The following is a 14,038-nucleotide window of genomic DNA, read 5'->3' as shown; positions in this document are numbered from 1 at the left end:
ACTGCTGATGTGACCCACCTGGCTTCCCTCAGAGCCAGGAAACAGGCAAAGACAAGGAAGGCTGGGATGCTACGGAGAGAAGGCAGCAGCTGTGTGATTTTACATAACAGCACAGTCTGGGGAGGTTTCAGCTGATTGTACCACAGTAACAGCTGGTTTTGTGGGCTGATGGAGCCGCAGTTGGTTGGTGCTCAGAAACGCATCAGTGTGAGGAATGGGCTGTTAGAGCCATCACCCTTCCAGAGGGGCAGGAGTGAAGTCTGTGGGTCTTACTTTGTGTCCTGCTCTTGGTTTCCATTTCCATTTCCATGAAGAGATGCTGAGGCACAGGGTGGTAGAATTTAGCTGGGAAATGGTCAACAACCCCTTAAAGCCAGCCGTGCCCTTGCTGCAGGTGGGCACCTTGGCATCGAGCAGACATCCTGCCAAGCTTTTCTCCAGCTACAGCCCTTGTTTGGTGCTCAGTTTTGAGCACTGACATCATGTTTGAAGCTTGCCAAGGAGCCTTTTGGAGCCCAGAGAGTCAGGAGATCTCTCAGGACGCTCTCAGCCCTCGCCTTGGTATGTCAGTGTGACAGAGGGAGGTTTGCCTTTGGGCAGGTTTGCCTCTGTCCCTGAAATTTTGGATGTTGAAAAGAGATGTGGGAATTCATAGATCATCCAAGAATGTGAATGTGGCATCTGGTGTCTAAAGGAAATAGTAGATGTAAATGTTTTTTTCTCTTGCAAACCAAGAATTGTAATGAGTGCAGCTGGGGCTGTGGCAGTGCTGTAAGGAGAGAAAACAAAGCAGTGGCTAATTCTACGTTTCCTGGAGCAGTTGGATAAAGGGCAGTTGAAAAGAGAGAAAGGATTTGAATGCAAGAAATGTTTTTCATACTATGAATGCAAACTAATCCAAGCTGGAATAGTCATCAGTGTTTCCAAAATTTAGCCCCTGAAACACTGAAACATTTGAAGAAATGAAACATTAAAAACAAAATTCCAGAATGAGTAAGAGGCACTGAAAGAGACTGAATACTTTAAGGGCAAAAGAATCCCAGTGGGAGATGGTGGGGCTGTGAAGGGCACTGTGGAGGAGGTGAGGGGTGGTCTCCTGGGGTGAGCTGCTCCCAGAGCCAACCTCCCCACACCTGAGAGAAGGCCAGTTTCTGCTTCTCGCTGTCAATCTACCACCACTCTCATCCCTGAAGGACGTCCTCCCTGCACGGGGCCGTGTCACTCAGAGGCATTTGCCTCCTCCACCTCTGTACCAAGACCCAACTCAGTAACTGAAGTCTGGGCTGAGAGACTGAAGCTGGAAATTTTGTTATTGCAGAGAAATACTTGCTTCTGAAGGAAAGCAATTTTTTTAAATTATAGTTTTAATTGAATGGGGTAAAATTGATCGTCCATAGCTAAAACTTCAGATTGTTTTTGATGATGTTTATGTCCTGGTTTTCATTCAGATTTTCAGTGAAAAAACAGCATTTTCAGAACACAAATGCAACGTGCAGAACCCTGCCTGCAGAATCCTTTTCACTCTCTGAAAAAGAAAGCTGTTGTTCACAAGCAGGTTTCGTAACTGCGTGTTCAAGGCTCACAGCATCTGTCTTCAGTAGTGTTTTCTTTCAAATCTTTATCTTCTGTATCACTTATTCAAGTACCAGAGCTCTCGATCACTGTTTGAACATTTGTAGCTGCTAGTAAAGTCCAACTGGGGTTTTTTTGGCTGTTTTTCAGAAACTTCAAAGCAGTTTTTAGTCTACTCCATCCTCCCATAGGAGTTTCCTTCAAACTAAGGAAAAAAGACATGACAGAAGCTTCCACAGCAACTCCTCTCTCTCTCTACCAGTGTGACCTGGCTGCTGAACAGCCTGTCTGGCTTTTCCTCCTGATATTGAATCATCTGGAAAGCAAAAAAACCTCAGGACATTGCCTGAACCTGGCAGTGCTTGAATCCATCTCCTGATGAACCTTGGCTGGCAGCTGCCGTGTCACCACCTCTGTACATCCTGTCTCTGCTGTATCCATTAAGCCTTTTTTGCCAAGGGCCAACCTTCTGGACTAGTGCATATCAAATTCCATGTCCTGAGCTGATAGAGAGTCCCTTGGTTTTACTTTACAGCCATTTATAGGGAGTAATGTGACATTTTAGAATATAACTTTGTCCTTTCTCGCTGTTGGGGGTGACGTGTCTCTACCTGCCTTGAGCACTTTGCTGTGAGTGACCTGCATGTGCTACAGCTGGTCTCCACTGTGTGTGTAATTCCTCATGGAATCACAAATAATTGCAAGTATGTTAGAGAAGTCACAGAAAACCTGTCAGGTATGTTGTACTGAGCTTCATAAAGGCAATGGCCAGGAACTGACTCTGCCTCTGGGGAGTTCTCCCTTGCCAGATGAGGGACACTCAGCTAATCCAGGCTGCTCTCTAGGAAAGGACATGGTCCATAACAATACAGCATTTAGATCCAAGGTCATGCAGCTTCTCTCCCATGTTCCAGTTCACTGTGATTAATTTATGTCAGGCTTCACTGCAGAAAGGCTGGTCCAGTGTATTCAGTCATTTCCAGCTCCTAACTCAACCATCAGTGCCCTGGTATCCCACATGTGTCCTCCATTGTCTGTCCCTTCCCTCTGTCTGCAGCTTGAGAATCCAATTACTCTGCCTTCAGGAAAGCTCTGAGAATAAAAGCTCAAATATTCTTTCAAGGGGATGTAATTCAGTATCTGGCAGAGAAAGTCTGTGCCCAGCACCTTCCTCCCACATTCTATCCCACAAAGAGGGATTTTATCTCTGTGAAAAAAAACAAAAGCCATTGAGATTGGTAAATTTACCACATCAGGAGTGGTAAATTTTATGATTTTGCCTAAAAGTCTGCCTTCAGTAAATGAGAACCTTTTGTAAAACCTGGGTTGTATCTGCAATGCTCTCACATACTGCGAGAGGAGTGAGAGGAAGCATGTGGTGAGTGATGTGAGTGAGATGCAAGAACATGCAGGTGACCTTTGTGCTGCTGCAGGTTGAATGGACCTGTCCCTCCCCGGGAGCCAAACCCTGGCACACCTGCACAGAAAGGCATCACTTAGAGTTGTGGTTTTGAATGTAGCACCTGTTTGAATGACAGAACTGCTTTATTTAATGCATTACTGGGGGATTCACTCCATTATCACCAAATGTGGTTTATTTATTAAGTCTTATTATCAAGTCCATGAAATGTCCTGCAAAATGCCTGTTCATCCCACGTTTTCTGAGTCACAAAAGCAGGACTAGACACTGCAAATGAAGAGGAGTACAGTGTCCTCAGTGCAGTCAAGCAAATATAAAAAAAGAAAGTTTCAGCATCATGGTTTCTGAGTATTGTCCAAACTTTTATTTCTAACACACCTTTTGAGTAAAATAAAATCTCAGGGGTTGAGTAAAATAAAATCTACAGCTCTTGTTTTTTTTATTTATCAAACCTGTATCTAAAACAGGAAAGTGTAAGCTATGAATCTCTCTAGGGAACAGGAATCTTTCAAGAAGCTGCCTGGTACAACAGGTGCATTGAATGAATTTTTCCTCATTTGGACTTGGCAATTTCAGCTGTTGAATTTTCTCCCTCTGGACAAGGTTCAGGCACTGAAACTTCCCATCTGCTCCAGCTGCTTTCAGCTCTGAATGGCAGAGCAGAGATACTTTCTTTTTCAAGCCAAAAATCTCATTGTTGCACGAGCAGACCTCGGTTTGGGCTTTGCCATGATCTGTGTGATTCCCCTTTTCCACGACACAGCTCTGGCCAGGAGTTCAGGGGATTCTCTTGGAGGCCAAGCGTGTTCTCGGTGAGTGCTCTGGGGATCAACTCTGTGTGTCCTGAGCCAGAAACAGACACAAAGTGGGAGCAGCACTTTATCTCCAGCAGCTCTCACCTTTCCCAATTATGTGGGAAGCCTGTGCTCAGCACCAGCAGTGAGACTCAGGGAAGGACGGATGGAGATAACGACAAGAAGCCGAAAAAAATGCACATTTGGAGTGTGATAGGGACTTCTGCAATAGAAAAAGTTTTAATACAGTGGCCTTGTATTTGCAGGATTTCTCTTGTGACCTCTTGGGAGATCTTTACATACCTCATAAATATGAAATATCACAGAACATGCCAAGTTGGAAGTGACCCACAAGGATCATCAAGTCTAAGTCCTGGCCCTGCACAGGACCATGTTCAAGAGTCTCACCATGTGCCTAAGAATATCATTCAAATGCTTCTTGAGCTCTGGCAACCTCGGTGCTGTGCCCACTGCCCTGGAGAGCCTGGTCAGTGCTTAACCACCCTCTGGGGGAAGAACCTTTTCCTGAGATCCAATCTAAACCTGCCTAGACACAACTTAAGGCCATTCCCTGGGTGCTGTCCCTGGTCCCCCCAGAGCAGAGCTCAGTCCCTGCCCCTCCTCTGCCCCTGCCCAGGAAGCTGGAACTGCAGTGAGGTCTCCCCTCAGTCTCCTCCAGCTGAACACACCAAGTGCCCTCAGTGTCCTCAAATGGCTTCCCCCCAAGGCCCTTCTCCATCTCCTTTGCCTCCTTTGGACACTCTCTAATGGCTCAATCTCTTCCTTCCATTGTGTCCCCCCAAATTGCCCCAATATTGCAGGGGAGGCCACCCCAGGGCAGAGCAGAGCGGGACAATCCCCCTCCCTGATGCCCCCAGGACAGGGATGTCCCTCCTGGCTGCCAGGGCACTGCTGACTCAGGAACAACTGGCCACCCACCAGGACCCCCAGGGCCCTTTCCTGGCACTGCTTTCCAGTCTCTCATTCCCAGTCTGTCCGTACATCCGGGGTTGCCCCATCCCAGGGGTAGAATCTGGCCCTTGTTGAACTTCCCATGGTTGGTGATTCCCAGCCCTCTGATCTGTCCAGGTCTCTCTGCAGGGCCTCCCTGCCCTCAAGGGAGTCAACAGCTCCTCCCAGCTTTGTGTCATCTGCAAACCTCCTCAGTGTCCTTTCCAGTCCTGTGTCTGAATCACTGATGAAGACGTTGGAGAGCACAGGGCCCAAGATGGAGCCCTGTGGATCCCCACTAGTGACAGGTGTCTGATGTCACCCCAGTCACTGTCACACTCTGTGCCCTACCCGAGAGCCAACTGCTCGCCCCCCACAAGATGTGTTTATCCATCTGTGGGCTGGACAGTTTGTCCAGAAGGATCCTGGGGGACACAGTATTGAAAGTTTTACTGAAATCCAAAAAGATCCCACCAGCTGGCTTCCCTTGATCAGCCAGGCGGGTCACCTTGTCATAGAAGGAAATCCGGTTTGATATAAGAATCTGCACGGACCTGTGGGGACAATTTTATTCAGTTTTCAAGCTCAATACTCCAGTAATGAAAGTATTTTCTGTATGTCTTCATGGGAGCAGTCAAGGGCAAGCATTTGAATGTGTGTACCTGCTGAGCCCCTGGTAACAGCCTGGGCAAAAAGGCTGTATTGCTATTATGATTTGCCTCATCATTAAATTCTCTCCAATAATGGAGATGAATCATGTCTTTAGAAATAATTTCTTTAAAATTAGCCTAAATTCAGGTGCAAGAGTGAGCAGCCTTGACTCTGAATGCTTTTACATGTTGTACAATGAGCTGCTGAATTATCTCATTTCTCTCTGTCAGGCAGGAAAAAGTCACTGCAGGGAAGTACATAAACCTGCCAAGCCCAGGGACTTGTCCTCAACTTGTCCTCCTTGGCCTGAACTGTGGCAATGGCCTATGAAAATGCTTGAAATCTGATGTTTTAATGTTCCCAAAAATCTGAAATTTTATAGTACAGCTCTGATTTCTCTGGCCCTCATCCACACTGGTCTGTTGATGAGATTACGTTGGATCACACTAAATCTGTTCAGAAGATGGATCTGCATCTCAATTGACATTTCAGCAATTTCAAAAGAGCACCAGAAAGGAAAATCCTTGGATGTTCTCTGTCTGCTAAAAACTCTGGGATGGAGAGAAAGAGTGATACTGTGAAGTAGTAAAGATGCTTCACCCCATGTAGGTGTTGTGCTGGGTGCCCAGAAAGGAGAGAGCAGACGGGAGGGATCATGGCACATCCACTCTCTGTGTTTTGCTGCTCTCTAGATCTGCACATGTCAGACTCTGCCGTTGCCCACGTGTGGGTTGTGATACACCTCAGGATAAACTGGGAAGAGATCTGCCATTGGCTCCTTCCCACACGGTGTGTCATCTGGCAGCTGTGCATATCACAGGGAACGCAGCGACCACGGCTGCTGAGCAAAGCTGCTTCACTGGATAGTCAGAGATACTTGGAGGGGAGAAAGCAATGGGAAAGGCAGCTCTTGCTTTTTTGATTCTGAAAAGCTCTGAAAACTCTTGGGAAACAGAAACCTGATGGATGAAGGACTGTGTGGAGAACCAATAAAGCAGATTTCCAAGGATAAGTTGCAGATAGAAGAACAATGTTCAAAAGGAAATATTCAGTAGGATTTCTTCATTGGTGCAGAGGGAAAGTGTTTGGGGATCTCTGACATTTCAGCCTCCGAATCAGCTTCCGTGTAGGGGACATGTGGGACTTCAAAAGGACAGCAGAAGGAGAGCCCCTAGGGCAAAGCTGACGTGTCCTCAGCACAGGGAGAAGGACCCGATTATCAATTCTTTTCTCTGGTTTGCAACCACGGGGCAGATTTTCAAAAGGCAAGTGTTCCCTCCTGCCACCACCAGCTTCAGCAGCTGAGCTGGCAGAAGGCGCAGAGGAGCGTGACCAGTGCCGGGGCTCTGCTGCCCCAGCCATGAGCCGGCACACCTGGTTCCCCCTGCAGTACCTCCCCAAGCCCTTCTGGAGGGCGGAGAACAACAGCACAGCCAGCTTCTTCTCTGCACTGTATGGCTTCCCTAACCAATCCTTCTTGCACAATGACTTGGACCTGGAGGACCTGGGCGACTTTGACAGTGGGGTCAAGTATGAGGGCGAGTCCCAGAGCCGGATGGTGAAGGCACTGCTGATCATCGCCTACTCTGTGATCATCTGCATCTCGCTCTTCGGCAACATCCTGGTGTGCCACGTGGTGATCAAGAACAAGAGGATGCACTCTGCCACCAGCCTCTTCATCGTCAACCTCGCCATTGCCGATGTGATGATCACCATCCTGAACACCCCCTTCACTCTGGTGAGCCCCGGCCATGTCTGCTGCTGTCTGTGTGTGCCTGTCAGCTGTGTGTGCCAGCTGCTTGTGTGTGCAGGAGGATTGAAGGGGCTGGGACCAGGCTGGGATCCAGAGTTTCTTTTGGCCCCCTCCCCCTTTTGCCTCCCAGAGAGGCTGCAGTTGTGCTTCCCCTCCCCAACAGCCCCTTAGCAAGTGGAGATGGGGGCTCATGCCCCCACCTCACATTCCATAGTGGGGGTTGCTTCACTGCAGGCCACCCCCTCTGCCTGGGCAGGGCACAGATGTTGGAGACCTTTTGTTTGTTGATGGGGAAGGAAGTGAGGACTAGTTTGATATGACAAAATCCAATTAATGGCCAGTTTCCTATGGAAACCCCGTGAACAAGGTCAGTCCCTGTGCAAGACCTCAGGGAAGTACTTGGGCTGTGCTGAGCTGGGTCAGCCAGCAAGTCCCTCCCTCAGCACTACAGACAGTGCTTCCTGGGGCTGATCGTCCTTTCTTTATTTGCAGTGACTAAAAAATACACAATATAAAAGAACATTAAAGAATAGGTGGGAAGAAGTAAAGATTAATTTCTTGCCCCACTATTACAGACTATAAACATCATATAACCAGGACTCTGCAGCTGGATTTGATCCAGAACTCTGATTCAAAAGATGCAAATATTCCTAAATTCCGCTGCTTCATCCCTGCTCAGCATTATCCAGAGTGTTCTTCTTCCTTCCAAAAGCAGATCCCAAATTAGCTATTTGAATTCATGCTGATCCTGTTTCTTTGGTGGGATTTCCCTACCTTGCTCTGATGGGATTTGCACTCTGTAATCTGTTCAGGGAGAGGCTGGTGCCCTCTTGCGTGTTCTCACGCCAACAGCTACACACTAAGCACGAGTAATTAAATATCCATCAGCTCTCTCAGGAATGAGCTTTACATCAGCTCCAGAGAACCAGCACACTGCTCCAGTTCAGGGACAGTCAGTGCTGCAAGAATCATCCCTACAGGGAAATTAATTAGATTAATTGAAAACAGTCTTGACTAATTTTCTGCGTGGACGGATGCTTTGTAGTAAATGTGCTTTACTTCAAATTAGCTTAATTTGCTGCAGAATGACTTACATTAATTTGTAATTAATATTGTGCAGTCAGGAGTAATGAGGGAGTGAGGCAATTTGGCACAATCTTCTCTGCAGAAAAGTCATCATCAGCAACACCTCTCTAGGAACAGGATTTCTCTCTCTAAGTTTGGAGCCCATGCAGCTTTCAGCACCCACATGTTCAAAGGTGTAAATGTTTTCAAGGAGGCACCCAGTGTGCCCTTCAGAGCCTCACTGAGGAGCAGAGCTAAGGTTTCTTTGCGTGTTCCTGCAGGGCCATGGTACATGGACACGTGCACACATGCACATGCAAACACAGACACAGGGCACTGCTCAATCTCACTGCTGCTTCAAAGCCCCTTGCACAGTCATTGTTTCCACAGGAAAAACTGAGGATAAAGCACCTACAAAGCCTTGGGAAGCTGTATTAAAACATTTCCTCTGTGCCATGTGCCTGGGAAGCCAGTTTGCTGCTCTTCAGGTACAGGTCCTGTTAATGCAACGTTGTCTGTTCTTCAGGTGCGGTTTGTGAGCAGCACCTGGGTTTTTGGAAAGCTGATGTGTCACATCAGCCGGTTTGTTCAGTACTGCTCCGTCCACGTGTCTGTGCTGACCCTTGCTGCCATCGCTCTGGACCGGCACCAGGTATGTCGTATTCACCACCCCTATGTTTCAAAGAAAATAAGGGACTAAATACATGGTTGTTTCCCCCTCAAATCCCAGTACCTGGAAAGCTGCACTGACTTGGGACTCAGGGACTGGAGGGAAGAACTCCAGCTTTCATGGCAGAAGACAAAACACCCATGTTTTTCACAGTGAGTGTGATAAACGAAGAGGGTGTGGAGTCCCTGTCCTTGGAGACACTGAAAAGCCCAGGAGATCAGTGCTGGCAGCCTGCTCCCTTCCTTCTCTGCCTGGGCTCCTGGGCTCGTGGACTCCCTGCCCTTCTCAGCCCCACTGGGGAGCACAGCCCTGACAGCACGACAGGATCATGTGCTGCATGCAAACATCAGCCAGCCCACACGTTCTCTCCACATGGATTTCTGAGAGTCTGTTAGTTCTGAGGCTTGTCCCATTCCTTCAGGATGCCTAAGGCTGGAAGCAGCAAGAGCTATGTTAGCCCATCCAGTTCAAGGAACCTTCCAGGCCAAGCAATGAGTGCAGATCAAAGAGCTTCCTTTTAACACAGTTTGCAATTTGTGCTTTAGCTGATGAATGCTGAGCACTGCGAGGGCAGATCCAGCACAGTGAGCTCTCAGGCAGACCTGGATTTCTTGCAGTGCTGGAGCCATTGAAACATTTGTTACTGAAAAGCAATGTCATGTGATATGGCTGGATGAAGTGCAAAACAAGACTGGGTTCCACTCGGGGATGGGCTCCATCTGGTGTCAGAGAATCACAGGGACTACTGGAGCACAGATCAGCCAATTCAGTCTTTTTTTACCATAAAGACTTTGACAGTCTGCCTGTTTCATGTGCAACATTACAGCTCCTGAAATCAAAGCATTTTGATAGTGGTTTAATTTTAATCAGTAGATCCTGGGTTGATTGCAAGGCACGGCTAGGCACCAAGAAGTGTTTGTTTAATTAAGGGCAAACACAATACCCATCCTTAAATTCAGTGGAGATGGTTCCTCAGAACTGGAATGAGCTAGTATGGCCCAAGGAGATAAAGACAGAAGTAAGGAGATGTCTCTCAGCAAGGGAAATCAACACTTGCCTCTAAAAATACTGCTAGTCCTGAGAGGTACCAGAGCAGACGGATGTTCCATGGAAGTTGTACTACTTCACTAAGTAGATATTTATAATGAGAAAATATGCATAAAATACCAAAGACTTCATCAACCAAGAGATCGTTTGGATGATATGATAGGTCTATTCTTAATTATTGTTTCATTGCCTAATGTAATTCCCCACAGTGCATGTAGCTCAACAGAGATCTCACCACCGTGGTCTCTGGAGTCACACTGATGGGTGTCACAGAGCATCAGACTCTGGGCCAGCAGCAGCACTCAATACGTGCACAACTCCATGCATTTCCCAGCCCTTGTACTCCCTGAAGTCCTGTAAAATAAGTTTCTCTGCCTTTTAACACCAGAGGCATGTGAAGCTGCCACACTGCAATATGAGGCTCAAAGAGTAACCCAGATGCTGTAAATCCTCAGGAGTGGTTGTTCTCTGCAGGTGATCATGCACCCTCTCAAGCCACGCATGTCCATGGTGAAAGGAGGGATTTGCATCATCATCATCTGGGTTATGGCCAGCTGCTTCTCGCTGCCTCACGCCATTTATCAGACTCTGACAAGGTTTTATATTGGGTAAGACATTTACATGGTGATTTTTGTTATATGACGTTTGCAGCTGAATCAAAGCCCCACATATGCCAAGGCCACACCTCTTCATTCATCTTACTAGAAAGGGTGGTGAAACAGAGAAGTTGTCCTTCCCTTTGCCTGAACACTGTGTCTCTCATGAAGGGACAATGACAATTGATGGAATTGCTTCCAGGCTGGTTCATTAGTTGTTTCGGACTCAGAGATTCAACCCTGTAATTTGGGGCAGGCACAGAGGAGAGAGGGACTACTTGCTAGTAGAGGGCACAGATGTCACTATGGATGATTTCTTTCTTTTTCTGGGGGTGTGTTTAAGATACCTTCACTGGGGCCAAAGGTCAAACCTAGAGAAAAATTTTCCACTGAGAGTGACACCTATCCATGATACCAAATGAGTTCTGCTACCTATACCTGAACTGAAACTTGTTTGAATGTCTGAGGTGTTTGCCCTCAGGTGTGTATAGCTGTAAGTGGAATTGAGATTTCTTTCTCTCTTTGATCTTCAGAAACAGAACCATCCGAATGGTTTGCCTCCCCAGCTTCCCTCCTCCTGCTGACCTTTTCTGGAAGTATTTGGACTTGACTACGTTTGTTCTCTTGTATGTCCTGCCCTTGCTTGTGATCTCCATCACATACACCATGGTGGCCAAGAAGCTCTGGCTGAGGAATGCCATTGGGGACCTCACCATGGAGCAATACTACGCTCATCAGCGAAAGAAGAAGATGACGCTGAAGATGCTGATGGTGGTGGTGGTTGTGTTTGCTGTGTGCTGGTTCCCCCTGAACTGCTACGTGGTGCTGATCTCCTGCAGGGCCATCCACAGCAGCAACGCTCTGTACTTCGCTTTTCACTGGTTTGCCATGAGCAGCACCTGCTACAACCCCTTCATCTACTGCTGGCTGAACGAGAGCTTCCGCGCGGAGCTCCGGGCGCTGCTGTGCGTGTGCCGGCGCAGGGCCACGGCCCAGGGCCACGCTCTGCAGTCCATCTCCCCCCCGTTCCAGCACGCCTGGGCTGAGAACTGCCGGGACAAAAGAGGCAGTGCCTGTCAGAAGGCACAGACACCCTCTCAGAGGAACTCTGCAAAGACAGACATATCCAGTGTGCAGCCAATTGTGGCAGAAAGCTGAAGCCCTCACCTGACAGCTGGGCAGCATCATGTTGTGATTGCAGAATCATGGGGAAAATAGAGTTGGAAAGTTCTGTGGAGACCATCTAGTCAGCCTTCCACAGCCTTCCTGTGCCAGAAGGCACAGAAACTTCAACCTTTGACTGGGTCATTCAGGACCTCATCCTGTCAGGTGTCAAAATTCTCCAGGGATGAACTGCCCAGTGTGGGCTTCAGAATGAGGGTTGTCAAATATATTTTTCAGTGGAACAGTCAGAAAAAAATTAAGAGACTTCTTTAACAGTACACAAAGCCTTTCATGATCTAAGCAAACATGAGGAAGCCACACTGGTTATATACACACCAGCTGTGCCCACAGTGGTTTGGCCGTTTGGGCTTTAACTTCATTAATTGACATTTCTTAACATAAAATCTAATTTTTTTCACTTTCAATAATACTTTATCTTTTATCAGTCCTCAAGAACTGCATCCTTAGTGGCTTCCCTGCCAGCCTGGCAGCCCTTCCCTGTCAGGTCAGTCTGTCTGTCTGTCCTGGAGTTATCCCATGGGCAGCAGCGGCAACCACTCGGCACCTGTGGAACTTGGGACCCGTCTTTGTCTGAGATAGAACCAATGTTGTGCTGAAACAGAGCTGCAGGTTTTCAACCCAAAAGGTAGGAAACAGGAGAAGTTGGCCCTGGATGAGAGAGCTCCTTTGTAAGCCTTCATGTACTCCCCACTCAGTAAAACTGAGCATCTCAAAGTGCCACAGCCCCCTGTGTTCCGCTGCTGGAGTGGTGATGGAGCGCTGCCAGCAGCGCTGCTCCTGGTCCGAGTGGTGCCTCCTGAACCTAAGGGACAGCTGGAATCCCTGGGGATGTGAGTGCCAGGACAGTGGGTGCTGGCAGCTGCTGCTCTGGGGGCTCTGCAGAGCCAGCCCCTGTGTTTCAGAGCAGGGTTTGGGTCACAGGTGAGAGAGACTCAGTGGGAACACGTGGCCAACTTCAACCTATGGCTGTGAAAATCCACCAAGGTTGTGTTTTTCTCTTTCTCAGAAAGAATAACCAGTTTCTTTGTGTCCATTCAGTCCTGGCTTGGCCTTTGTGATGGCAAAGGATTGAGCTTCAAAAGACGGTGAAAAGGAAATTAGCTTCATCCTTCCTATGCAAAATAATCCAAACTACATGTCTACAGCTGGGCATTTCCATCCAGACTGGCACTGTGCCATAGCTGCAGACTTGGGTGAAAGGCTGCTTAAATTTGAAAATCAAGATGTTTTGATGGGTGAAAGAATATGTGACCTGAGAATGTATTGGCATTTCAAAAAGAAACTGTGAAGCTGAGGAAAGAATAAGAGCAACAAGAATCTTTCTTCTTCCTAAGCTAATTGTGGGAAGGGAAAGGACAACAGCAGCTGGGACAGAGACAGGGACCTGGTGTGGCTCAGGACACTGCAAACCCCAGTGGCATTGCCAGCACTAAAGGCTTCAGGTCAGGGCTCCCATATTAGGCACAGTGCTCACTTGTCCTCTTCATCTGCAGGAATTAGTCTGCAGAAGATGTGCCTAGAGGGGAGGAAATGGAATTAGAAAAGTCCCTTCAGAGAACAAGCACTCAAGGCTCGGGTGTCAGCTGGAATTCACCTGCAGAAAATGTGTTTTACAGATTTTTCCCTGTGGGCTTCACTGTGTGAGCCTTCACTTTGGTTCTGCTGGAGTGGAATCCTTCCTGGAGCTGCCACCACAGAGGCAGCACCGGAGCCTTTCATTTTGCGTTACAAGTAAATTACAGCATAAACCATATATTACTACTAAGTTTGGTGTTCTGCTTTCTGGAAAACTGGGAATTCATGCCACTGCAAATGGCAGTTCCCTAATGTCACTATCTGGAGGTTTTTGCAAACAAGATGTCTCTTGTTAAGAAATCAAACCAATCACAAACCCAAAGAAATATTGTTATGGTGAGTAACTTAGTAAAACTTCTTCTCATTCCAATGTTCTTCTCTTTACATTGGAAAAAATCAATGAGATTAAATAATGCAGTATGCGCCCCTAGAGAACTGCCAAACTCATTACTCTGGGATAAATCAGGCAGAGTCTATTCTGGCAGGACAGCACATTGGGTCAGTGTCCCTGTGGAAGGACAGATGGTGTAGCCAAGCTCAAACCCACAGCTGCCTGTGTGACCTCTGCAGTGGGCAGACATTCCTCTCCTGGCCCAGGTTCTCTGAGGGACAGTTTGCTCCTGGAAGGAAAACTGACATTGTTTCCTCGCAGCACATGCAGTCTGGCAACATTGGGCTGCCTCATAAACATCGTTTCTTTGAGATGGTTGTTTTTGCAAGAGTCTGGCAAACTTCACCCTCATCACACACAACCTCTCT

General features: G+C 47.6%; 1 protein-coding gene across 1 annotated transcript; it reads left to right on the top strand.

Moving 5' to 3' along the window:
- Positions 1-6,171: 6,171 nt before the first annotated feature.
- LOC113993087 (probable G-protein coupled receptor 83) lies at positions 6,172-13,756 on the top strand. Its single transcript, XM_027730960.2, has 4 exons — positions 6,172-7,126; positions 8,733-8,858; positions 10,398-10,531; positions 11,053-13,756. The coding sequence occupies exons 1-4, from the start codon at positions 6,749-6,751 to the stop codon at positions 11,675-11,677; spliced, it is 1,263 nt and encodes a 420-aa protein (XP_027586761.1). The 5' UTR covers positions 6,172-6,748; the 3' UTR covers positions 11,678-13,756.
- Positions 13,757-14,038: the final 282 nt, after the last annotated feature.

This window comes from Pipra filicauda, unplaced genomic scaffold (assembly GCF_003945595.2).
Source record: "Pipra filicauda isolate LSUMZ 115617 unplaced genomic scaffold, ASM394559v2 scaffold9_size5747161_pilon, whole genome shotgun sequence".
In the NCBI taxonomy this organism is placed as follows: Eukaryota; Metazoa; Chordata; class Aves; order Passeriformes; family Pipridae; genus Pipra; species Pipra filicauda.
This window is presented reverse-complemented; position numbering and strand designations above follow the sequence as displayed.

Excerpts from the sequence above, each read along its gene's own strand:
- LOC113993087 (XM_027730960.2), top strand. The coding sequence starts at position 6,749 with ATGAGCCGGCACACCTGGTTCCCCCTGCAGTACCTCCCCAAGCCCTTC. Across the intron at positions 8,859-10,397 it reads TCGCTCTGGACCGGCACCAG|GTGATCATGCACCCTCTCAA; the intron begins GTATGTCGTATT and ends TGTTCTCTGCAG. Across the intron at positions 10,532-11,052 it reads CTGACAAGGTTTTATATTGG|AAACAGAACCATCCGAATGG; the intron begins GTAAGACATTTA and ends TTTGATCTTCAG.